This window comes from Drosophila biarmipes, chromosome X (assembly GCF_025231255.1).
Source record: "Drosophila biarmipes strain raj3 chromosome X, RU_DBia_V1.1, whole genome shotgun sequence".
NCBI lineage: Eukaryota > Metazoa > Arthropoda > Insecta > Diptera > Drosophilidae > Drosophila > Drosophila biarmipes.
Window position 1 is genome coordinate 19,996,220 of NC_066611.1, and position 24,388 is coordinate 20,020,607.

At 50.5% G+C, this 24,388-nt stretch overlaps 2 protein-coding genes across 2 annotated transcripts; one reads left to right on the plus strand and one right to left on the minus strand.

Annotated features, from left to right (window-relative positions):
• Positions 1-2,205: 2,205 nt before the first annotated feature.
• Positions 2,206-12,158, plus strand: LOC108023708 (uncharacterized). Its single transcript, XM_017093337.2, has 3 exons — positions 2,206-2,519; positions 7,852-8,057; positions 8,134-12,158. The coding sequence occupies exons 2-3, from the start codon at positions 7,864-7,866 to the stop codon at positions 11,834-11,836; spliced, it is 3,897 nt and encodes a 1,298-aa protein (XP_016948826.1). The 5' UTR covers positions 2,206-2,519; positions 7,852-7,863; the 3' UTR covers positions 11,837-12,158.
• Positions 12,159-12,395: 237 nt separating this feature from the next.
• On the minus strand, positions 12,396-19,719 carry LOC108023667 (uncharacterized). Its single transcript, XM_017093289.3, has 7 exons — positions 19,456-19,719; positions 17,329-19,401; positions 17,139-17,268; positions 16,956-17,086; positions 15,127-16,900; positions 14,851-15,059; positions 12,396-14,798 (listed from the first exon to the last, which is right to left on the minus strand). The coding sequence occupies exons 1-7, from the start codon at positions 19,591-19,593 to the stop codon at positions 12,867-12,869; spliced, it is 6,387 nt and encodes a 2,128-aa protein (XP_016948778.1). The 5' UTR covers positions 19,594-19,719; the 3' UTR covers positions 12,396-12,866.
• Positions 19,720-24,388: the final 4,669 nt, after the last annotated feature.

Sequence of the window (24,388 nt, forward strand, 5' to 3'; positions counted from 1 at the left end):
TCATCCTCCCTTCTCGCGGCGAGTAGGTAAACACTGTGGTGTGTAAATGGCAAATGTTACAAATAGCCAAAAATCGTTTTAATTATTTCAAGCAAAACGTGCCAAGCGCAAAATGAACCCAAAGTTTGTGGAAATAGGTTTGCCTCTGCACTCGAAAAATAAAAAACTACAACGAGTGCAAATGACTTTGCTATCCATAAATGTTAAGTATAATTTGTTTGTATACCAAATATTTCGGTGAAAGCCCCATTGGCAGCCGAGTTCGTTGTGACTCTTAGCCAGTTTTGAATGCAAAACCATTGCTTAACAAGCGTGTTCTGCTACCATTCCAGAAAACAATAAAGGTTTGGTCTAAATCGTTCGTATACCAAATATTTCGGTGATGGCCCTTTGGGGAGCCTAGTTCCCTAAGACTCTCTGCAATATTTTGATCTAGCAAGCTTGTAATGCTACCGTTCCATAAAACGCTAGTCTAAATGCAGCGTATACCAAATTTTTCGGTGCTAGCCCCATCGGGAGCCGAGTTATCTATGACTCCCAGCCAGTCTTGTATGGAAAACGATTGCTTACCAAGCTTGTTTTGCTATCATCCCAAAAAACAGTGCATTCAAAAGCATTGCAATCAAGGCAATGCAACTTAAAATTGATAAATTGAGTTACTCTTTGTGCGGATATTCCTTTTGGAACCTGGTCCTACACCATTTGGTGGACGATTAGACCGTTCGGCGAGCACTAATGGGAACCACTGGACGTCGGGTGAACTGGGGCCCATCGACCATCGGCGCTCGGCGCTCGGCGATCGACGGACCCCGGTCGCCAGACCCCAGACATGCGTTTCATTATGCAACCGGAGCAGCGCCAGAGACCGCATTGTAATAAAAACCAAATCGCTTCGAAGCGGAGCAGAAAGCGGGAGAAAACCAATCGAATTTGTCAATTGGGGAAAGAGGCGATGCTGGCCGCTGGCCGCTGGCCAAAGTGAAATGCCGCCCATCTGCCGAAACCAGTCTGCTGCGGCAGAATGCTGTTCACCTGATCACCTTCCCCGATCCACCAGATACGACTGAGTCGACCGATGCCTCCGCCTTGTCGCGGTTCGCAGTGTACTTGGTCAAGGCGAACCAGCCACTTTACCCGGCGATCGAGCGACAGATCGGACTCGAGCTCTGCTTTGGCGACAGGTCACGCCTGGGGCTTGGGACCCTCCCAGAAATGCCTTCTATGCCAAATGGATTTTTAATTGATACTGTGGCACGAGATCATCACTGTGGGCCCAAGGAGGAACTACAAGAACGGCTAAAAAGTATGCTTAATCATCATTATGTCGTGCCGAACTAATCAGGATGAAGCTCTTATAGATTGAAGCCTTAGGTTAGCTTCATACAAACTGTTAAATAGTTTAAAATCCCTGGTAAATGCCTAAAGCAACACTTATTTGGGAAAGTTCCTATTTAATTATTTACACTATTTTAATAAAACCTGCTTTATTTTGAGGAAATAATGGGTAATTTATTTGTTTCCTTATTAAATATTTAATTGGCCACTTGAGCAAAGGTTTAATTATACATTTTAGTAATCTGGAGTTACCTCTATATGAATAAAGAAAAAATATAAGCTAAAGTTTCTTATATGCATGATTTTAATTTATTTATTAAATATTTAATTATACCATTGAAATGTTTAAAATAGCAATTACAAATGTGTTGTTTTGTTGAAAGATGAGCCTTTATTTTGGCTGACTTAATTTTTTAAATGAGTCTGATTTGTTATTGAAATTTTTTTCCAATATGCCATTATATAAATATCCAAAAAACTAAAGCTCCGAAATAGCAATTACAGTTTTGTTGTGATGAAAAATAAATCAATCTCCGAGAGGCACATTAAAAGCCTTTATTTTAGCTCACTTAATTCGCGAGTAACAATGAACCAATTTATGTAATGGCTTTTAGTGCAACTAATAGCCGGCGTCTATGAGGCTAACAAGTCGTCTAACTGGGCTAAGAAAATGCTAGTTTATGCCATGCATTTCAAATGGGATTTTAGTTTGTGTATCGAGTATTTTCTGGCTGCGACTTCTAAGAGGCCAGGTCGCAGCAGCAAAGGCGATGGCAGCAAAGCAGAAGCCAAGCAGCAGCAGCAGCGGCAAAGGCAGCAAAGTTGGCCAAGACGGCTTTCAACCGGGCTCAGTACGCTGCGATCGCTCATTGAAAATGGTCTGCAGGCCGCGCATGCGCTCGAGCCCGAAAACGAAAAGCCCAAACCAATATCTAAATAAAAATCCTAGCCCAAACCGAATCCGATTCCGCCACAGAAGCCAAGCGACAGTCGCGTGCTCGCGTTTTGCCTCGACTTAATTTCGGTTTTCATTTCTTTACCATTTTTTTTAACTGTGTAGTGGCTGTGTGTGTGTGGTGCACTGAAAGTCTGACGCCTCTGAGAGTTGTGAAAAAGCGTCTCGATTCGATTCGATTTAAAAATTTGGAGTGCGCGGCGAACGTGAGCGGCCGAAAATTGAAAATGTAATTGAAAACGGTTGGCCATTGGCTGTGGCCATTGGAAAACCGCGAGGGGAGCCAGCGCCTGGTGACAGGTTGTTGTTGTGGTGGTGGAAAAGCGCCAGCAAGGCCTGCAAACAAAAGACTTAGGCAACGAACTCACGAGGCGCGATTCGAGTTGGCCGCACCACAGCAACGACCTTGACACAAGGGCACTGCAAAGTGGAATCCGATTGCAATGATTGGCCTAATAGGATCCCAACTTAGTCCCTGGGTTGGGAAAAGGGGAACTTTATTAGTTGGATAGCGCACTTCTACGGTTTCCTGTTTTATAGACTAGGCACTTACCTACCACTCACCAAGTTTTATTTAATGGTTGACTTTATGGCCGAACAGAAGACCCCATAGGTTGTTAGCTAATGAAGTAACATTCCATGGTAATCACCACAACTGGCAGTGAAATAATAGCAACAATCCGAAAACAACACATAACCATTCCAGCGACACTTTTCATATCTTTTCATAACTATTATAAACCGAAGGCAGAAGCAGAAACAGAAACAGAAACCCGAATGAAGAAAGAAACAATTTAAAAATTAAGCCAAGGCATGTTAAGTGCTTTAATATTTATTATTACAGTCGTTGTGTTTCGTTGTTTTTCGGCAACTCGCTGGTGAAAGTGTCCATAAAAAGGGAAACAGCCGGCCACCGGGCCAAAACCACTTGACAAACACGGTGAAGAGGGACAGCGCACAATAATAAAGACAATAATTAAGCATCTGCCACGGCAAGAAATCAATCGACTGGGTAAAAGTGCCAATAAACAAGTCAAACAGATCCAAATAGGTCCAAACCCGACTGCCAGCGAGCACGCCAAGACCAAAATCAAATCCGCAGCCAAAACCAAAACCAAACCCAAAGTCCGAGTTAAGCCAGAGCCAGAGCCAGAGCCAGAGCCAGTTGGCCAAGTTAGCTGCCTCGCCAGCGACTTGGCTCAGTTTCGGGGCTGTGTAGTTACTGGCTTTTCCTGCCTTTGCCGCCCAAAACAACATTCACTTGTCATATGCAGTTGGCTCAAATAGAATCCACCATCCACCGGCCCACCGGTGCGAGCGGCGAAACGAGGAAAACCGCACTGGCCAGGAGCCCACGGAGCACATGGCAGCCGAGTAAAAGTGGACGTGGATGCTGGGACGGGGGAGATGGCAGGTGACGGAGCTCTGACGAATCTGTCGCCTGACTAATCGTCCGATTCGGAGTGAGAGCAGCGCTTTCTCGCAGCCCATTTCCATTCGGAGGCCAGAGCCAAGCGCCAAGAGCCGGAAATGGTCTCAAGATGCGCCAGACAGCCAGGCAGCAGGCAGCAGGCAGCCAGAGAGGCGACCTTCAGAGCTGGCCTCTGCAAACGGAAGTGGGTTTCCGGGGGGAAAAGGAGGAGTCCACTGTTCTGAGGGATCCCCTCCAGGTCAGAGCAGTTTGACAAGGAAAAGGTCTACAAATGGGCTAGGGAAATACCAAAAAAGAGAGACACCCACTGCCTACCGAAGTATGTTTTCAGGGGCACAGGAGTAGGACACTATTCTATGAACCTAAACCTAATTAAGTTAGCCCAACCTATTGAAAAAGGTACAAGCCTGACTGGACTGGGATCGAGTGTAAATGCTCTTCTTGTTCTTTTGACCTACAAAGCCTTAGCTTTGGCACCGTTTCGAGATCATTTTCTCAGATTACGGTTCCGAGTAACCGAGACCCATTGAGGGCCCTTGCTTATCGCACTCCTCGAAGCCAGGTAGACTAACGACTTGTTAATCAAGCTGACCCTGCCGGCCAGCTTCCAGCAAGGCTAAGTGCTCTGTGCTCTTGATTAAGCCAAACTAATGAAGCGGCCGCTGGGACCGAAGACAATTGTCTTTTGTTTTTACCCGGTCCACTGTTTCCTCTTTTTTGCCGCGCTTGTTACTGGAAATTGCCCCGTGATTGCTGACCAACGGAGGGGTGACCGTAAGGCCGTAAAAGTTCACGGTTAAAGTCATTCGAGCCAAGGGCCTGGGAGCAAAATGTGGGTGCAATGTGTCTCCAAAGAGGGACTTTGATCCCCAACATATTTCATTTGGGCTGACACTTTGCCAGAGTTGGTTTAAGGAAAGATTCTCGTGCAGTAAGTAGTAGTGATGTTCTAGACTACAAGCTCTTGAAGTGGATTAGAATATCATTTTGTTCCCTAAATCATTTAATTTAAGATGGCTATGAACAAAAACTAGAGATTTAAAAGTTGAATTATGAATTTAATAGTGATACATTAACGTCCATTTCGCTGTGCGTTGATACTTAGCTTCCACTGGACAGCCATCTGTATCTAAAAGATAGACGAGTTTGTGTTTGATGGAATGTTAGTATGCTTCTCCACAAGATCTCAGTTGACCTTTTATAAGGATTTATTGGTGTAGCACTACCAGAAGTAGTCATCGGACTCTATTAACAGATTTACTCTCTGGCTCTTCGATCATAATTGCCTTGCCAGAAGCCGGGTTCCATTAGCCGTTGGACCGACCATTATCCAACACTTCCTACAGCCGCCACTCCACCCCGGATCACGGCCTTTGGCTCGGACTTTTGACGGCTTCCGCCTCAGCACACGAGGTGTCCGCTCTAATACGATCAAAACGCACGATGGAGTGTCAAGAAAATGGAAATGAAAATGGCAAACTGAAACGGAAAATGAAGCAGAGCGGCAGGCCCAATTGACAATCCTGCCAGGGACTAGGTTACGGCGCAGTGTACGGCACTAATAGGCGCCAGGAATTACTTAACGCACGTTTAATTGTTACCACACACGAGGAGGCCCTGAGTTGCTCTGGCTTTAATGCGCTTCACTGCCGGCGTCGTCGTCGTCGTCGTCATCATCATTGTCTTGGCTCAACCGGCACTGTGGTTATTTTCACTGGATTGGAAAAGCACTCACCCAAGATTGGCTCACATTTCGTGTGCCTGCCGCCGCAATGGCAACAAATTATTTGCGTTTTGATTATACCTATACGGCCCATACACACGCAAGGAGGCACGCACACAGAGCCAAGCCGATTATGAAATTTAAATGCATTTTCCCCTTTTCGGGGTTTAATCGCTCTATGCAAAATGACGTTGCGCATGCGCCATGTAGAGCGAGTGAAGCGGTCCAGATTGAACTACACACTGTCAACATAACCAGCGTAACTCGAGTTCTACTCGGGATGGGTAGCCAAGTTTTGGGATACAGTAGCTGGCATGCTGGGAATGAGATCTACTTGGGGATTGGTAACCATAACCAGCGTAACTCGACTTCTACACGGGATGGACAGCAAAGTTTTGGGATACAGTGAGCTGAACTGTTGGGAATAGGATAAACATAACCAGCGTAACTCGAGTTCTACTCGGGATGGGTAGCCAAGTTTTGGGATACAGTAGCTGGCATGCTGGGAATGAGATCTACTTGGGGATTGGTAATCATAACCAGCGTAACTCGAGTTCTACTCGGGATGGGTAGCCAAGTTTTGGGATACAGTGAGCTGGCATGCTGGGAATGAGATATACTTGGGGATTGGTAACCATAACCAGAGTAATTCGAGTTCCACTCGGGATGGATAGCTAAGTTTTGGAATACAGTGAGCTGAACTGTTGGGAATAGGATATACTTTGAAGGTCTGTGGGTTGGTCAACATAACCAGAGTAATTCGAGTTCCACGCGGGATGGATAGCTAGTTAGTTGCCGTACCCCATCCTCACACAAGTCACAGCACACGTTTAATGTGATGCCAATGGAACTCGAGGCGGAGATCTCTGCACTGCGCAGATCCCAACCGACAGCATTCCAGAGGTACTTCGAGATGACCGGCTGCCATTCCAACCCCATTTCCTAACCCCGCAGCCCATCCCGACTGCAATTTGCCTCATTTGTCGCTTGCTTAGAATGCCCGGCACGTAGCCACAGCTCGGATCGACTTAGTTTGGTTCAGCTCAGCTCAGTTCGGTGCAACTGGGTTCAGCTAGAGCGGCATAGCTTGGCCATAGCTAGCTCCGCACACGTTTTCGACCAGATTATCTAACAGTTCATTTCGCTAACGACTTCGCTGCTGGACAGCCTCGTCAACGTCTGCGTCATCGCTTTCTACGGCACTCATTTAATTTATGATTTAACTACGGCAATTAAGTGAAAATTAAACGCTCCGATAGGTTCGATAGACGGAGTGCGGAGTACAGCTCCTCCGCCCGTTCCCGAAAGGCGCTATCATGATGTGGACAAGATCTTCGCCGCAGGCTCTCCCAACCAGCAAGCTGCATCTTAATGGCCATCCATTGCCGTTTCCCTCGCCGCGGGCTCTTGCAGCACTCTCATCCTGGTCCGAGGACCTGACCACTCTCCTCCGTTGCGCAATCCTCGAAAGCCCCGGCTAATGTCGGTGATTCACACTCCAGTCACAAGTGTTTTCTGATTCGAAGTTACGTCTTGTTTGCTGCACTCGTTGGCTTAGTAAATTTGTACAACTTGTCCACATATTTGTCGCCGTCCCGGGTACTATTTCTTCCATCCATCTCTATGGGTTGGTTTTTAATGGGTTTTTTCTGCTTTCGTCGTCGCTGTCGGCTTTTGACGAAAATTTGTCATGCATTTCAATTTCATTTGATTTTGTTGTGAGTAGTCGGTTATTACTTCGCCCATTCTCCAGTTTTTCCTGGGCGGAAACTTTTGTCTCGGCCAGTCGAGTCGAGATCCGTGATCTGCGATCTGCGATCTGCGCTCTGCAAAATGCGATTGTGTTGTGGTTGTGGTTGTGATTGTGAAAAAGCCGCACACATGGCCACCCGATTATTACCATCGCCGATGGACGTTGATGAAGCTACCGAACTGGAAGTGGTCGCTTAATATGCCTGAATGGTCGATGGGTCGGTGGGTCACTTGATCGGGGAGGAAGTCACAGCGAGGGAACACGAAACCGAAAGGTGTCGTATGGGGAATAGAGTAGGGTTTTGAAAATTACTTTTTGGGTCCAAAAATAGGTAGTAGGATTCTTTACCAAAGTACACCTGTTTTTTGTGTGTTTCAATTATAACTTAATTTTTTTTAATTTAACTTCTTGGGAAATTAATTTTTGTACATGTTTTAGCATTTTTTACATCCTAATTTGTTGCGAAAATTGGTCAAAAATTAAAGTTTTCGGGTTTGAATGCCAATAGATTAGGAATTTAATTACGAGCTCAACGAGGTATTCCTTAATCAGGCTCCATTTGTCGACCGAAATACTTATATTTTTTGGGCAAAAAATAGAGAGAGGAATTCTTCTGGCGTAAAATAAATTTCTCTGGGGCCTTTCTTTTGCAGTCCTCGAGCAGGATGCTCCGTGGGTGCCTGGCGCTAATCGTCCTCCTCCATGTGGGGGTCGTGACGCGAGCCCTGCCCACCATCCAGGGCGGGAACGTACGCCAGCAGCTGGACAAGAGCTTCTTCCAGCCGCCGGAGATCGAGCAGACGATCGACGAGGTGCAGAAGATCCTGGCTAACGACCCGGCCCTGCCAAGACTGACCCGGTGAGTGGGTGAATTCAGGATCCCAGGATTTTCCCTGGCCCAAGACAGACCAATGCTAATACCCCAATCTTCGCAGTGGCGAGATCGAGGAGCTGTACGAAAAGGTGACCCGCGAGGAGTACGAGAAGAGCCTGGAGGCGGGCGACATGAGCCGGGCGGACAGCATGCGGGCCCTCATGCTCGTCCTGCCATTCAACACGGACAACAACACGGAGGAGAATCTCCAGGAGCTGTACACGCGGCCTCCGGTGACGCGTGTGATCGATGCCTACACCCCGCCGGATCCCGTGAAGTTTCTCACTCCGGATCCCAGTGCTCTGCCGCGAAGCACGGTGCCCGGCGGGAATCCCGCAGTGGCGGCCACCACATACAAGCCGGCCTACAGCCTGGCGGTGGGGAATCCTCTCCAGCAGCAGTTCCGGCCCATGCCGCAGGCCACCACCTACCATCCGCCAGCTCCGCCGCCGGTGGTTTACCAGGACTTTAAGCCGGTCACCGCCGCAGCAGCTTCTCCACCAGCTCATCCTGCTCCCCCAGCGGCTCGATTCAGCTCCCACTACAGTGCCAAGAACGCGCAGTTCCTGCGGAAGCCCAAGCCCTCGGGAGGATTGGGTCCCTCCTCTGCCTCCAGCACGGTGAAGCCCGTGGCGGACATCCTCGAGAGCCTGGGCATCGTGTCCGGCGGAAAGAGTGACTCCGCCCACAAGCGCTATGCCATGGACGACTACTATCCGGCAGAGAGTGCCCCACAGCCATCGGTGGTGGCGGTGGCCGATCTGAGGGGTCTCCAGGGAGCCCGCATCCGCCCGGAGGCCTACTCCAACTTCAAGCCCCTGAACATTGGCGAAGAGCTGCGCGTGAAGCCCGAGGTGGAGGGCTACCTCACCCGCTTTGGGATCGTGAAGAAGGCTCCCAAGGCGCTGAAAAAGGAGGCAGGGGCCAAACCCACGGAGGAGCCCGCTGGTGCCCACACGGAGCTGTCCACGGCCACGGCTCGTTTGCCATCCCAAGGGAACGCCGAGCTGGCCAAACTGCTGAAGAATCTGCAGGAGCTGGAGCGCCTGCAATCGCAGCCACAGGCGAAGAGGAGTTCTACCACTAGCACCACTAGTACTACCACCAGTACCAGTACCACCACCACAACGACCCCTGCTCCGGTGCCTCTCATCACCCATGGGGAGCCACTGCTCATCGAGGCCAAGAAGCCGCGCCGGAGGATCGATCCCAACATAGACCTGAACTTTGCCAACGGGGGCAACCACCAGACCACGCCTACTAGCTCCGATGAGCTGTCGAAGCTGCTGCAGAATCTTCAGGAGCTAGAGAAGCTGAAGATCAATCCGGAGAATGTGATTAAGGCGGCCAATCCGAGTGTTCAGTCCCTGAGCAGCCGCTTTACAACCACCAGCTCATCTACTAGTACCACCACTAGCACCACCACTCCTCCTCCTGCCCTCTCCCGTTCTCAAAACGAAGCACGTGAGCTGCAGCGAATCCTCAAGCAGCTGCAGCAGTTGGAGCAGTCCAGCAGGACCACCACGACGAGTACCACCACCGTGAAGCCGGCGAGGAATCAGGGCTTGGGATTGGGCTTCGGTCTGGGCCAGGGAAACTCCCTAGGAGCCGCCGATCTCCTCCAGCTGCAGCGCCTCCTGAGCGACGATCGCGAGCTGGAGAAGCTGTACGAGCAGGCCAGGAATGGCAAGAAGAAGCAGCAGCCCAAGACGACCACGAGTAGCACCTCCACCTCCACTAGCACCACCTCCACCTCAACGACCACGACCACGCCGAGACCCACTCCCTCGGTGGATCACGCCCAGTTCGAGGCCTTGATCACGCGCGTACAGCAGCTGGAGCAACTGCAGCAGCCCACCACACCACCCAACTTCCTCACCAGAAACGTGGCTGGTTACAGGGCGGGACTGGGTCAGGGGCTCAGCCTGCCGAGCAACGATTTTGCCCACCTGCAGGAGCTGTCGCCCACCTCAGCCTCCCTCCTGCCCGGAGGCGGGCAAGTGGAGATCTCCACGGCGGCCTCCACCTCCAAACAGAGGCCCCTTAGTCACTTTGAGCGCAGCAACGGCCTGCTCCAGCAGGACGAAGTGCATCCGCAGGACTACGTGCAGCTGCAAAAGCTGTTGAGCAAGGTGCAGGAGCTGGAGCGGGTGCAACTGCGGACGGATCAGGTGACCCAGTCGCAGTCCCAGCTGGTGACCGCAGCCTCGGTGCGCAGTCCCAACGTGAAGACTATCAATGGAGCCCACATCGTCTATGCCCAGCCGGCCAGGGAGCAGGAACTGGAGCCGGAACCCGAGCTCAAGCTGGATCTGCCAGTGTACCAGAAGCCCCAGAAGCCTCCAACGCCCACACAATCATCCAGCGAGGAGCTGCGGGAACTGGCCATGAGCCAGCCCGCCCATCCGCAGCGCGGATCCTCGCCAGACTTTGGCCAGCTGCAACAGTTCTTCGGCGGCCTGGAGGACACGGGCGAGCGGCAGAGCTACCAGCACATGCAGCCCATCTACAAGACGGCGCAGACTACGCCATCCGCTCCACGTTTCGTGCCCGCCAGGAGGGCGCCTACCACGCCCAGCTCGGCGTCCAGGAAGCCGGATCTTGAGGAGCTGCAGAAGCTACTCTACAACACCCAGCAGTTGCAGAAACTGGGCGTGGCCTTGCCGCACGAGCTGTCGCTGCAGCTAGAGAGCCAGTTGCAAGCCACCTCCTCATCCACATCCTCGACCACGACCACCACTACGACCAGTACCACCAGCACCACCACCACAACTCCGGCTCCCGCTCATGACACCTCTTCGCCGGCGGTCTTTTCGCTGACCACCAGTCGTCCCAGGATAAGACCCATCGCGGAGCCCAAGCCCACCACGGAGAGCAGCCTGCAGCTGCCCGTTTTCAGTGCCACCAAGATCATCGAGGCGGCCATCAAGCGGGCGGCCAATCGGATTGGTGTCAGCACCGAACTGGCACCAAAACAGGGACTGCCCATGGGCGTAGTCAAGGGACTGGGCTTCCGGCGGCGCAGCGATGGGGGCGAGGATCTGGCCGGAGATGAGGACGAGGAGCGGGAGGGTGAGCTGGATGGCGACCTCATGGCGGAGTTCAGTGAGTTCAACTACCAGCTGGCCAAGCCGGAGCCCGAGACGCCCAAGGAGAAGCGGGACGACTCAAAGGCCAGTCTAAGCGAGCTGCAGCGCCTGATCAGCAATCTCCAGGAGCTGCAGCAGCTCAACGTCAGCCTGGACCAGGTGACGCCGACTGCAGCTAGCTCTGTCTCCAGGCTTAATCCAGATGCCGCCTACCTGCAGTCCCTGCAAAATGGTCAGGATGAGACCCTCAAGGCGAGGCGACAGAGTGATGGAAATGCCACCACAGAGGATGGTGGGCAGGAGAAGGTAGAGGAGCCGGCCACCACCACCCAGGCCCCCACCAAGATCAGCCTGAGTCTGGGCCTGGACGACACCGATGGGGACACCAAGGGAGCAGCCGAGGAGGATGAAGGAACGAGTAGCACTAGTACGAGCACCACCACCACCACCACTGAGGAATCCCGTAACGGTTCCCTCGACGACTTGGCCGACTCCTTTGGACCCGATCCCGTCAGCGAGGAGCCGCCGCCGCCGAAGAAGAAGAACGGATTCTACTTCCTGGCCGACTGGAACTCGTTCCTCGAAGTGGGCGACGGTGACGACCAGGTGGTGGTTCGACTGAGCCCCAAGATCGGGGACCCGCGCCTCTTTCTGCCCGTAAAGATTCCCTCGTAGGAGGGAACTCCTCTGGGTTTATTAGCTGTACATATGTTCCCCATCTCCACTACCACCTCCTCATCCTAATCCTAATCCTCTCAGCCGTTTGTTATCGTAATGTGTGTGTATTTATTGTAGTCACTGTCCTCTCAATCTGCTTCCCCTCGGATCAGGGATCGGGATTCGGGATCCGGAATTCGCTATCCGCCATCCGGGGACCCGTAGTCGTAAGTCGGGCCTAGGCTGTAAGAGTCAATCACCGAGCACAAAGTCGTGGTTAATGCTATGTATATGTGTAACTAGAGCTCTGAAAATAAAGATATATCTATATAGTTAAAGGTTACAACGTTTTTTTGTTTACATAAATCTAAACGGAAATTATCATAACTAATATATTTATATAGGGAAATCTATAAAAAACTCAACATTTAACTGACAACCAAGAGAACTACTATAAAGAATTATAAGTGCATTTATGAAATAGGATCCATTGATTCAAGTGTTATATAAGCATGAATTAAAAATTCTAACTTCAATCTAGGGAACTTTTGAAAGACTCCCATACAACAAGTTCCTATATCTTTTCACATATTTGAGTAAATTATATTTTTTACTTACATTAACAACTTAACATTTAAATTACAACAATGAAAACAATTATCTTTGTATGTTAATTTATGATCTATAGTAATAACGGTTACAGAGACCTAAACAATCTTCAACTACCTCAAGACTTAACCATCTGAAACACGTTATATTTGATATATAATAAACAAGCGGGGACTCACGATATATATATAATACATATTTTCAGCGCCTAAATTGTTTCGCATATTTAGGAAAACATTTCCATTCTAGAACATTAACAACATAACATTTCATTAACAAAAAAGAACAATTATCTTAAGTAAGGATCCTTAATAGTAAGTATTAGGATTCGTAAGTATTCACATCTAACGCAGATCTAACTAAGCGGTCCTTACTTCAACCGTAATTCCAACATAATCATCTATCCAGGAAATCCAGGGAATCTCCGAAAGATTTCCGTCTATAGGCACTGTATCCACGGTTCGAATAAACCGGCTATTACCAGTTCGTAGAAAGTCACGCGTCGGGCCTGGACCACGGCCAAGGAGTACATGGCTCCCGGTGGTCGGTTGAGGGACAAGCGAAGGGATAGTAACTGCAAAACCTCTCCATCGCCATTCCCACCCACTGTACGGGGTACTCGGAAACGGGAAAAGTCCACAAATCCCTGAACTCCGCGGTAGATTAGCACCCTTACGCGGCAGCATCCTTCCACGAAAGCCAGCAGCGTCTCATCCCGCACCCGCAAAGTGGTCAGGTGGCGGGCACCACGCTCCGCTGCCAGGGATTGAAAGAGCGATCCATTGGCATGATGCAACTGGATGTGGGCGGCTGGGGCACTGGAGGGTGTGGTGGGAGGAGGTCCACCCTTGGGTGTTACGACGGTCAGACGGGCGTAGAGGAGGCGGCCACGGTTGGAGGGGCCCACAATCAGACGGAGGGTGGCCACGGATCTCCAGTCGACTGTGGGAGGCGGCAGAAACTGCTCTTCCTTGTCCGAAGAGGAGCCTGCAGCTTCCTCTTGGTCCCGTTCCGCCTTACGAAGCTCCTCCCTGAGGCTCCTCAATCGCTCAATGACAGCATGCAACTTCTCATCATCCCCGGAGCCATTCTCATCGTTGGCCAACGCCAGTACATCCAGTAGCGTCTGCTCAAGCACGAGCTCCTGGAGGCTAGTATCGTTTTCATGCGAGATTCCTCGCAACTCCAGCAGAGTGGGCCAGATGAGCTGGGCACTGCGAGCGGCCAGGACTCTGGCTGGAGTGTCCGGCAGTGGTAGAGTCTCTGTGTTCAAACGACGCCGCAGGCTGTGCAGCTGGCGCATGAGCTCCAGGAAGTCCTCCACCAGGTGCTCGTCGAACAGATCGCTCTCGGGAATACTTAGCTGGGTGATGTTCACCTCCGCCTGCAGCCGGAACTCCAGGTTATCCAGCAGGCGTTTACGCATCCCGGCCAGCTCCGCGGGATCCAGTTCCTTTTGCTCCTGCCACTGCGAGCCCAGCTGAGATACGATGGTGGGACGCTTGAGATACTTAATGGCCTGCTGGTAACTGGGATTCGGACTAAGAGGATTTTTGAGCTGCTCATGTTGCTCCCTGAGGTTCCTCAAGGTGTCCGCTGGTATATCTATCGGCTCGGTATTCCTCGTTTTATTCAGTTTCCAGCTTAGAAGGATGGGCTTTAACCCACTGCAATTCCTGGTGGCCTCGTGCTCATCATCCTGCATCTCGTAGCTGGTCATGAAGGAGAACTCCTGGTTGGAGCTCTTGTTGCCCACCCTCAAGGCAGCCACCTCGTCGACAGGTCCGCTCTGGAAGGCACCGGATCGATCGAAAGCTGTGCCATTCCAGCGGTGGATGCGCGTCCAGCAGCCTTGCTCGTTAACCAGTAGGTAACTGATGCCACCGTGGGCCTCCAAAGCAAAAATCCGACGTATGTCTTCCTGATCCCGCTCCTGTTTTAAGGAGAAACTCTTGCGCAGCTTCTGCACTTTGTAGGGAAGGAGGATCCTGGCCAGACCCTCGCACAACTCCCGGTAGCTCTCCTCGACAGTTTGTCGACGTGGTCGCAGCTCATCTGCCTGCTTCACCCGCAGTTTTTTGACCCGCCAGTTGCCGCTGATCTCCTGCTGCTCCCTGCCGCGCGACCACAAACTTCCCTCGTACCAGTCTTTAAAGTTGAATCCGTTTAGGTTCTGATTCGCTTTTAGAAACGGAGCTTGGAGGTTGGCAAAATACAGGGGTGACTGCAGGCGCACTGGGTCTTGCTCCAAGGTGGCCACATCGCTCAGGTTGAGGCCGCTTACGGGAGGAGTAACCCCCAGGTTTCCGCTGACAAAAATGCTGGACAGGAATAGGGGTGTCTCCACATGCTGCTCCTTCAGGGGGTAAGTCTTTAAAGGAAATGTTAGGGAAATAAAATGAAAATTAAAGTATTCAACGCACCATCAAAGTGTTGGCATACTCCTCGGATAGATTCTGGCCATTGACCTTGCCCCGCACCACCATTTGACCATCAAGAAGGAGGTCCTCTGCGTGGAGGGGAACACTTAGGTGCTGCTCCGTGTGCAGGGTGACCACCATTGAAAGATCCACTTGGTTAAGCTTCTCCACTTCCAGAGAATTTCCGTCCAGCGAACCCTTCGCAAAGGCAACTAAAACATAAAATGATTTCGGTCCGATTCCTCAATATTAAGTTTCTTTATAAAAACCAGTACTTACTTTTGGGCCATTGGAAATCGCGATCCACACGAATGGTGTCCCGGAGCCACTGGCTCACATTGCATCCATCGAGCAGCTCTCCCGCAAGGACAAGACGATCTGCCTGCAGGTTATCCATTTTAACGGGAGCTTCAAAACGGATGGGTGTTTCCAAAACAACCTCCTCCGGGGAATCTACATAAATTAGAGATCCCAGGAGATGCTCCAGATCGAGACCATTCAATTTATTGATATACGCCCCATCTTCAATGCGGACACGTCCCGTGAAAGTCTTGTGGCCCTGCAGCTGAATCCTCTCCTGCTGCTTGAAGATCAGCTGATCGAAGAGTTCTTGAACGGGTTCCTGACTGCGATTCCCCAAGTGGCCCAACACCAGTAGATTATTCAGCTGCTTCCTTGGCAGTTCCACTACTCCCCGTTGGATAAAGCTTTGTGTGGTCGGATCCCAACGAAGTAGTTGCTCCAATTGACTGGGGAAATCCGCATCGCCATTTAAGCTACCATTCAGATGCAGTTCCTCCACAAAAAGTCTTCCCAGAACGCGGACATTTCCCGTGAGGTTCAGCGGATTCACCTTGTTGGCCAGTCGATCGAAGGGAATCCCATTGAGATCGGCCAATTGAAGTTCCGCCACGTGCACGGGAGCCAGGAAGCTTTTGGTGCCCTCGATTTGGAGCACCTCCTGCCCGTCGGAGCGCAGCACGATGTCGTCCAGCAATTCCGGCAGCAGGCGATCGTTAAAGCTGCCCAGGATTTGCAGATTTCCCTGGAAGTAGGGAGGATCTCTCAGAATCCAACCCGTCCTTAGTTCGTTGGGTCTGTCCAGCCAGACTACCTGCCTCTGGAGTTCGTTCAAGTCCCGGGTGTTCAAGGCTCCCACCATTTGCACTGACCCGCTGACGGCGATGCGCTCCACTTGCAGGCGACCCTGGAGGATCAGCAGTGGGAGCTCGTCCAGTTGCTGCAGGAAGTCCAGCAAGAGATTCGCTTTTATGCCCTGCAGCTGATTCGCTAGCACTCCCTGGGGGAGAAACAGCTCCTGGACGTGCACTTCACCCGACCAAGTGCGAGGTTGCTCCCGGAGTAGACGACCCAGGTGTCGGCCGTTCAAAAGTCCATCTCCAACCACATCGTGGTTGACCTGAGCCTGCCCTGCCTCCAGGCGACTAAATTTGGCTGTGTTCAGATAAAGCGGTTCGTGGAGTAGCTGGTAGCCACTGGGCAGCGGCACCCCGTTCAAAGTGCTATCCACCTGCAGGCTGGTGAATTCCGGAGGAGGTCCAACGAACCGCAGACGGGTGAGGGCGGAAGTCACAGGAGATGGTCCATCCAGCCGCAGGCTTTCGGAGAGAAGTTTCTCCAGGCGAACGCCGTCGTAGGAGGAGTCTTTCGGCAGCTCCAGTTGGTGAAAGTAAACATATCCGCCCAGTTGAGAGAGATTCCGAAGCTTTTGCGGGGTATGCTTGGTCACAAAGTCATCGATGGGGATCCCACTGAGCTGATTATCTGTAACATGGGCGTCCACTGGCAGGAGCAGATGATCAACCTGCTTGGCCCCGACTACCAGCAGTTCCTGGCCGGCGTCCGACGAACGCTGGACGAGATCTCCCAGCAGGGAGTCAATGCTTTCGTTGTCCAGTTTTCCTAGCAGCCGTACAGGTCCGCGAACGAAAAGCTGATCGAAATGGCAGTCGGCTTGGATTAGACGCGACTCCAGCAATGTGGGATTCAAGGGAGCCTCCTCGAACTGGCGTCCCTGGGCACTTCCATTTAGCTAACAGGTTGAAAAGGATTATTATTGAGTACTAGTGATCTGATATTTTACTCACCTCCAGTTCCTCGGAAACCTCCAGATGAGAGAAGGTTACCCATCCCGGCCAGTCCTGGTCATCACTGAGGGTGATAACATCCAGAGGATTCACCGCGTTGATGGTACCCGAAGTATCCACCGCATTGGCAGCTGTTAATTTAATCAGAAGGGGGACATTCTGGTTCCTATTTAATTTACTTACAGAGTGTCTGGGTGAACTCCTTGGGCGCCTGGACAACGCTCGTCTCGTTGCCCTGTGACCAGAGAAAGTCTCCGGGAAAGCTTAGATCATTAAGAGAATTCACATGCAGCACATCCTCGAAGACGACAGCCTGTCGGAGATCATAGAAACAATAATCAATGGAATAGGGTACACGAAGATCACCACTTACTCCCTCCACGCTCAGCTTGGAAAGCTTGAGGGGCTGATGACGCCACACCAGTTCTTGGAGCAGCTTCTCGCACGCCATGCCATTGATAAAGATGCAATCCAAGTCCCCAGCCAGCTGAAGCGTCTCGTGAGATTCAGTGCCCGTGCCCTCGACTGTAACGAGGTCCTCCTGTGGCGCTTCCAGAAGCGCCAATTGCTGAACATTCAGGATTCCCAGAGGCAAGTCCAGGGAGCCGTTTTGGATGTAGAAGGGCGTTTGGTTTACCCTTTCCAGGAAGATTTCTGCAGCTTCAATGGCTTCCACCTCCAGTTGTTCGTAGTGGAAATTGAAGAGGGCCTCCGGTTGTCGCTTCGATCGCTTGGAGCTTATTTGCTCGCTCAACTGGAGAATCTGCTGGAGCAACCCGTTCATATCCAGGGCAGCATCCGCTCCCGTCCAGCGGGCTTCATTCACGAAGAGTTCCTCAATGATTCCATCCTCGTTGACGACCAAAGGAGTTGATACCTCTTCGTAATGGTTACCATCATGCTGTTCCTCCACCAAGAGATCCTCGGCTAACTGGATCAGCTTTTCATGCTCGAGCACCCAATTCTCCATGAACTGCCGAATCTCCAGCAGGTCCTGTGTCTCCGAATTCCTCGCCAGCAATTGAGTTTCCAGCCTAAAGATGCCCGAAGGTGCCTGTTTCCTGGGCACCAGCACTAGGGGAGGCTGATCTAGACGACGAAGGAGAACTGATCCCGCAATGCCCGACTCACGGTCCTGGTCCAGCATGCATCCTGCTCCGAATGTGGCACCACAAGGTGGCGGCAAGCCCGCCTCGAAGGCCTCTCCATTCCACACCAGAACCTCCAGGACGAGCAGTGAGTGAGGATCGAAGACAACTCGATGCTGGACGAGCAGCAGCAGGTCATCGCGGTAACTGCGCACGGGAACGGGCAGAAATTGCTCCACGAAGCCAAAGTTCTGGCCGAGAATGGTGCGTGGCACCAGTTGGCCCTGCAAATAGACCAGGATCTGGGGCAGTGTGCCACCCAGCGCCAGATAGCTGCGTCCGCCCATCTGGAAGGCAGTGATGCCGGTCACTTCGGGTGCTCCGACCTTCTGGCGCAGCTGCAGCGGCTCTCCCCTGGCGCTCCAGGCGTAAATCAGCGCCTCATCCCACTGGCCCACTGCGAGGAGCAGTTCCCTGCCCGTATCCAGGATAGCCAAGTCAGAGATCGTCTCGGGCAGCTGCACCCGCTGTGCAATCCAGAAATCCTCCGCCTCCAGGTCAAAGGCGTAGATGCTGAGCGTGCGGTTCTCGACGAGGGCGAGGAAGTCCCGTCCCTCCAAGCTGAAGGAGGCCATCTTCGTCAGGGTCGCGCCCAGTGGCCAGTGCCAGAAGGGTGCGAGTCCCAAGCTGGCGTTCAAGCGTAGCCAGATGAGCTGGTCTTCGGCAGCCAGCAGCAGCAGGCCCTCCTGCACATGCAGCCTGCTGTTCCAGCGATCTAATCCGAGTAAGGTGGTCACGGGAGCGGGATGGATATAGGTCTGCAGAGGCCTGAAGTCATCGGTTAGCACCAGGAAACCCTCCCGCTGCTGGCCCACCAGTAAGACACTGCCATTGGCCTGCAGGCTCAGCCAGCGATCTATGTCCGCGGGCAGGCTATAGTTTAACAGCTCCTCGATGCCGCCCAGGATGAGCATATCGCGGGTGCGCCTTTTGGACAGCTCTAGGCGCTGCAGTTGCTCCAGATCGATGCCCTGCGCGGCCGCATGCGACTCCACCACATTGGCTTCCAGTGGCGAATCCTGTTTGTCCTGCTCCTCGCCAGCTGCTCCCAGCAGCTCCTGGCGGGGATTAGCGGCCAACTGGGCGGGGCTCTCCTTGGTGCTGCCCCTGGCCTTAAGCTGGGCCTCCAGCTGCAGTACCTCCTGCTTTTGTCCCTGGTGGGCAACCGCCTGCTGAATCTCTTGGCGAATGGCGGCCGCGCTGCTCAGCGAGGAGTGGTCCACGACCACTTTGGTGACTTTTGCAGGAGGCGGATGGCCTGCCGGCTGAGTCCAACTAGGTGCCACCACCACTCCCGGCTGAGATTAGATATCCGGGTTAATGGGAAACCTCCTCAAATGCCACTTACTCACCGGTGCTCCATCGTCGTCCTCTAGAGCTTTTTCCAGTTCGCTCCGCAGCTTGGCCACCTCGGCTTTCTGGGCCGCAGAGGGCGTCGAGGGCGTGCTGGCTATTATCGCTGGCCAGAGCAGCAGGTGGAAAATCAGCATTTTCCTCGAGAACCAAAATCAATTAACGAAAAAACCAAGAAAACAGCAAACACGTGAAAAATCTGAAAGTTTAAACAATTTACCGTTTTAAAACAGGGCTGCCAGACCGTCGATTGGTGGCTTAGCCCGGACACGCACCGCCGCAGTGTGGCTATGTGACCATCCGCCAGCTCCTGCAAAATGCAGAAAATAAAAATACCGCGGTTTGGTCCCCTTCGCTTTTGACTTCAGGGGCGGCTTCTAGGCTGGAAATGAGAATTTCCCATCGTTTTTTTCGGTGTTTTGAATTCGCTGCGAGCGGACGCGTTTTGATTCGGAGCGGATTGCGCGCGTCGCGTGTGCTAAAGATAAAGAAATGTTTAAACAAAACGGCCTTAATGTTCGCTAACCAACGGTTGTCAGGAGGCTTTTTGTGAAAGTGAAGCGACGCCAAAAAAGTGAGTCGAGTCCCTAGGGATAACGGTAGTTTTCCTCGCACTCTGCATTTTGTGTTCTTTTTTTGCAAGTTTGTGAATTGGCTTGTGGCCCCTCATATTTTGTTATTGTGCGCGGCTTTCTGCAGTTTTGGGCGTGCCAAAAACCACTTTTCGAAAAGGGAGCAAAAGGAGTTGCAGGACGGGTGGAAAGAGTAAGCGAGAGCGAGTCCCATTTTTAGCGGGGGTGCGATTAATGCACTTCTTGTGTTTATTCCGTGTTGCAAACGGCAATTATCTTTTGGGCCACCGCATTTCCCCGCCTTTATCACCGTTATCTCGGTGCAGCTCCTGTTTACCGTTGCTGTGTGCGAAAAATCAATAAAATTCCCCTGTGCGTACGCCTGTGCGTTTGTGTGTGTGCAGCAGCCGGCTGCCTCTCTTCCACTCCCTCGCTCTCTTCCCACCTTTCTCCCTTGGTAACTGTTCCTGCAGCAGCAACAACAACGCAGCTGCTATTAATTTCGTTGTCAAAAACAAGAAACAAATTTGCGTGAGTGCCTAACTCGCGTGTTTAATTAGTTTAAAAAACGCTAATGAAACTTTGTTGGCTAGTTGTTATTGTACTCCAGCCACCGCCACAACAACAACTACAACGTGACTAGAATAACGGCTTAAAGGAGAGAGATGCGATTGAGAACAAAAACAAATGGAGTGAAGCTGTGGGGAGAGCAAGGGATATTCGACCAAGGGCGTAGAAAGGGGGCTTTGGGTGCCAAGCCCCCTCACCGAAGGCCAGCTAAGCCACTGATTCTTCTCATTGCATAATTTGGACTCTTCCTCCCACTCTTCGTAGCCCTAAAATCTCTTTTGTTTTGCTCGTATTCTTCTTTTCCGCTTCAATGGCTTCCCTTACTTTGCCCAATTTTGTGCATTTTTTTTTAAAGGAAATTAGGGAACTTTTTGTATGACTCACGTTTTTTGCAGAGTGTCATAAGCGTGACTCACGGCCATGACCCCGTGCAAGGGTCCCGGGCCCGACCCCGCCCCCTTCACAAGCCTCCCACTCGCGCCTCTTTTAAGTGCGTCCTTGAGATACAAATCTCTCTCGAGTGGGCACTTAACATGCGAGCTAGAGGGAGAGAGAGACTCCAACTCCTTTTTTTGTTTTTGGCGCCTATGCCGTCACTTTGGGGCGTGGCCGGAGTCTTTGGGCGATGAGCTCACACAGCAACAACAATCAATTCCCCCGGGAGACTGCGAAGAGGGGGATAAAAGCACAGGGGCGGAGGGGCGAACCTCACGAACTTGACATTGAACTCGGCTCAAGATTTCGATCCGCACTAAAGCTCCCTTTTTGATCTCCTTTTACTGACTCCGACATAAGATTGCGATATCTTCTTATCTTTTGGTGCCTGAGTTGGGCTTATATGGTATAGTGATAGTGATAGAATGTATCTGGAAATCGAATATAATACATACATATGTATATGTATCAAATATACCCTTATCTGAATCTCACATAAGTTTGCGATGTCATCTCATCTTTCAGGAATTGGGTTCCTAAATTTGGTTTGTAATGGTACAGTACTAAAGAATATATTCATATATCATCTCTTTTGCCGAATATATTAAAAGTTCGCGATTTCATTTTATTTTTAAATGTCATATGAATTCCAAAATGTAGATAATCTTAATTCGTCAACATTTGTATGATTTATAGACCTCTACGAGTAATGCGTAATTTTATATTTTTATTTTTCCAATGCAAAAACAAGTCATACTTTCGTATTCTGATAAACCTTTTGAAACACCACATTCAATGACAAATGTATGTACCACAGACCTATTTTAAGAATTTCATCCATGAAATGTTTCCATTTTTACGAAGAGAAGGTTCTGAAACTGTAATATATTAAAACTCCAACACTAAACACATTTTAGAAGAGCATTTCTCCTAAACTTGTAATATTGACATTATAATTGATGATACACCCAAAACAAACACCATTTGTAGGGCATTCAGGGAAGCCTAAGACCGAATCCATCTGGAGATGCTGCATCCTTATGGTGCCGCCTCCTGCCCCTTCCAGCTGGCAACCGAAGTGGATTGTCCGCCTACCCGAAAATAAAGGTAGCAAAGCTGGGAAGCAAGATCCAGAAGAGGTTGGTGCCCTTTTTGGGCTGCGCCTGCGCATAAAATGCCTCTGCGTCCTCTTTGTTGTGCTTCCTTTTTCCCCATCTTCAGCGCGTGCGTGGCGTTACGCTTGGCTGTTTCAGAAAAAATAATATAAAAAAATAAATAAAGAGAGGTAGGAGTCGCCCTGGAGCTGGGGGCAGTAAATCCGCCTTAAAGGAGGCAAAGCCAATGTCGAAAATCGAAGGCAGCGCTTATTTATCGCATTGAATTCGGCGTTCTTAGGTTGTTTTTCATTTTTGTGAACTTTTTGTTTGGAAAGAGGAGAGTTATGAGACTGCCATTTTTAGGTGTTTGTTTATGGGTTTGTTGACAACACGCGAAAACATTCCCATGTCGGATTTGGTGGAGCTTCCAGCGAAATCAGAGCTGAAATCGGAGGAGTCTTGTACCCCAGACACCCCTCGATTCTGCCTAATTCTCGTGCCCAGTTTTTGCTTACCTCGCCAAAAGCAAGAAATTCTTGGCTGGATACAAAGATTTAAACAGATGGATGAAGTAAATAATTACGATTCTTTCGGTCGAACCGTTTCTTGTAGCTATTATTCTACTCGATCGGCTTCTCTTTTTGCTTGGGTCTCTATCGTTCTTGTCCCCGCCAAGGTTCTTCAAACATCTCGAACCAAATCGGGTCGAATTAGCATTAATGGCTTGGCGACGTCAATTAAACTCCGTTTGGTTCTGGGCTCTGGGCTCTGGGCTCTAGGTTCTTCGTTCTTTCTTCTTGATTCTTCCAACTCTAACGGTTTCGGAAATCTCCGGTGACCCAACAGCAAGTGGTATGTGTACATATGTGCCTCGATTCATAAAGTTTATTGCTCCAAATCTGCAAAATCTGCGATAAAATCTCATGGCGACAACACGCACAAAACGCGCTTTCAAAGGGGAAACAATTGATGAGTCGAGCTTTAGCGAGGGGGGCCCCACCACGGGCGTAGTCGGGGGTGAGAACTCGTAAAACTGTCAATAAAGAAGTGGAATCGAAACTGGAGCACTTTATTAAATCGATCGCCTCTTGTACGAAGTGCAATTGAGAGTCCGGGGATCTGAAGAGATTAGATAAAAGTGCTCGCTATATGTTATACTATATATTGATTTACAACATATTACAGCCCGGGGCCTAATTGAAATTTATGCAAATTAAAGCTGGAGGCGGGGATCAGCCTGAGATCATCATGGTCTAGTAACGAAATGGAAAATTTACCTAAGTGTATTATGGGTTCGGTGAGGGGCTCGACGGGAAACTTATAAGTCTCCCCCGTTGCCGTCTGCATCCCTCCACCTCTGGCCAATTGCATCGGGGAGAAGCCCTACGTCGACCGCCCAGCTCCAGACACCCAGACTGCGTCCCCTATACGCAGACTGCAAGACACTCGGGGAACACACTCCACTCGACAATTTACCGCGTTGTCTCAATTAATTTCGCATTCAAATTGCCCGGCAATTGCAACTAGGCAAAACTGATTTCATTAATTGCGCACTTTTCCCTCAATATCCGTACTTTAGGTTCTTCTTCTCCTCTGCGGTCTGTGCCTTGCGGTTCCATCAAACCGCTTTTCACTTTCCACAGTCTCTGCAGCTTGAGATCAGCGTCACAAACAGGTTTTCCTATCTTGGGTAACTCGGGGTAAGGCCGAGAAGATAGTGTTACTCCTCATACTAATAGAACATAACTCAACACCTTTGGGTACACGATTGGAATTGAGTTTTTACCAAAGCAAATGATTATATTTTCGATTTTGGGGGCGAAGACAGGCCGACATACATTTATCATATTTTCCTGGGGCACACTTTCCAGCGTTCTTTGGTTTATTTTTATAAAATTTCTCTGTGCCACTACCCCAAGCAATTAAGTTAAAATTCTTAATTGATGCCGCGGGCTCCCGAAAGCGAAGGGAAAATCGAGACCGAAAGATTCCGTTGACTAATTTTAGTTCCTGAAGCGCGGAGCCCAAGAAAGATGATATATGGACGTTTGAAAATGTGATTTGACAGCCGAGAAGAGTTCCAGACTTCAAGGAAAGCATTGTTTCCCCATCGATTCACATAAATCACCGGGAAAGTGTAGTTCGGGATATTAAAGTGCAATCGATACAATTCCAGCGGCAGGCGACAGACATTTCCCTGCTCTCCTCGAAGAGGCCATTTCCCATTTATGGTCCCACTCCCATTCGCGATCCATTTC

Bases quoted from the DNA above. Each gene is read 5' to 3' on its own strand.
- LOC108023708 (XM_017093337.2), top strand. From the start codon at position 7,864: ATGCTCCGTGGGTGCCTGGCGCTAATCGTCCTCCTCCATGTGGGGGTC. The intron at 8,058-8,133 runs GTGAGTGGGTGA...CAATCTTCGCAG, and splicing joins GCCCTGCCAAGACTGACCCG to TGGCGAGATCGAGGAGCTGT.
- LOC108023667 (XM_017093289.3), bottom strand. From the start codon at position 19,593: ATGCTGATTTTCCACCTGCTGCTCTGGCCAGCGATAATAGCCAGCACG. The intron at 19,402-19,455 runs GTGAGTAAGTGG...ATCTAATCTCAG, and splicing joins AGGACGACGATGGAGCACCG to CCGGGAGTGGTGGTGGCACC. The intron at 17,269-17,328 runs GTAAGTGGTGAT...GATCTCCGACAG, and splicing joins CCAAGCTGAGCGTGGAGGGA to GCTGTCGTCTTCGAGGATGT.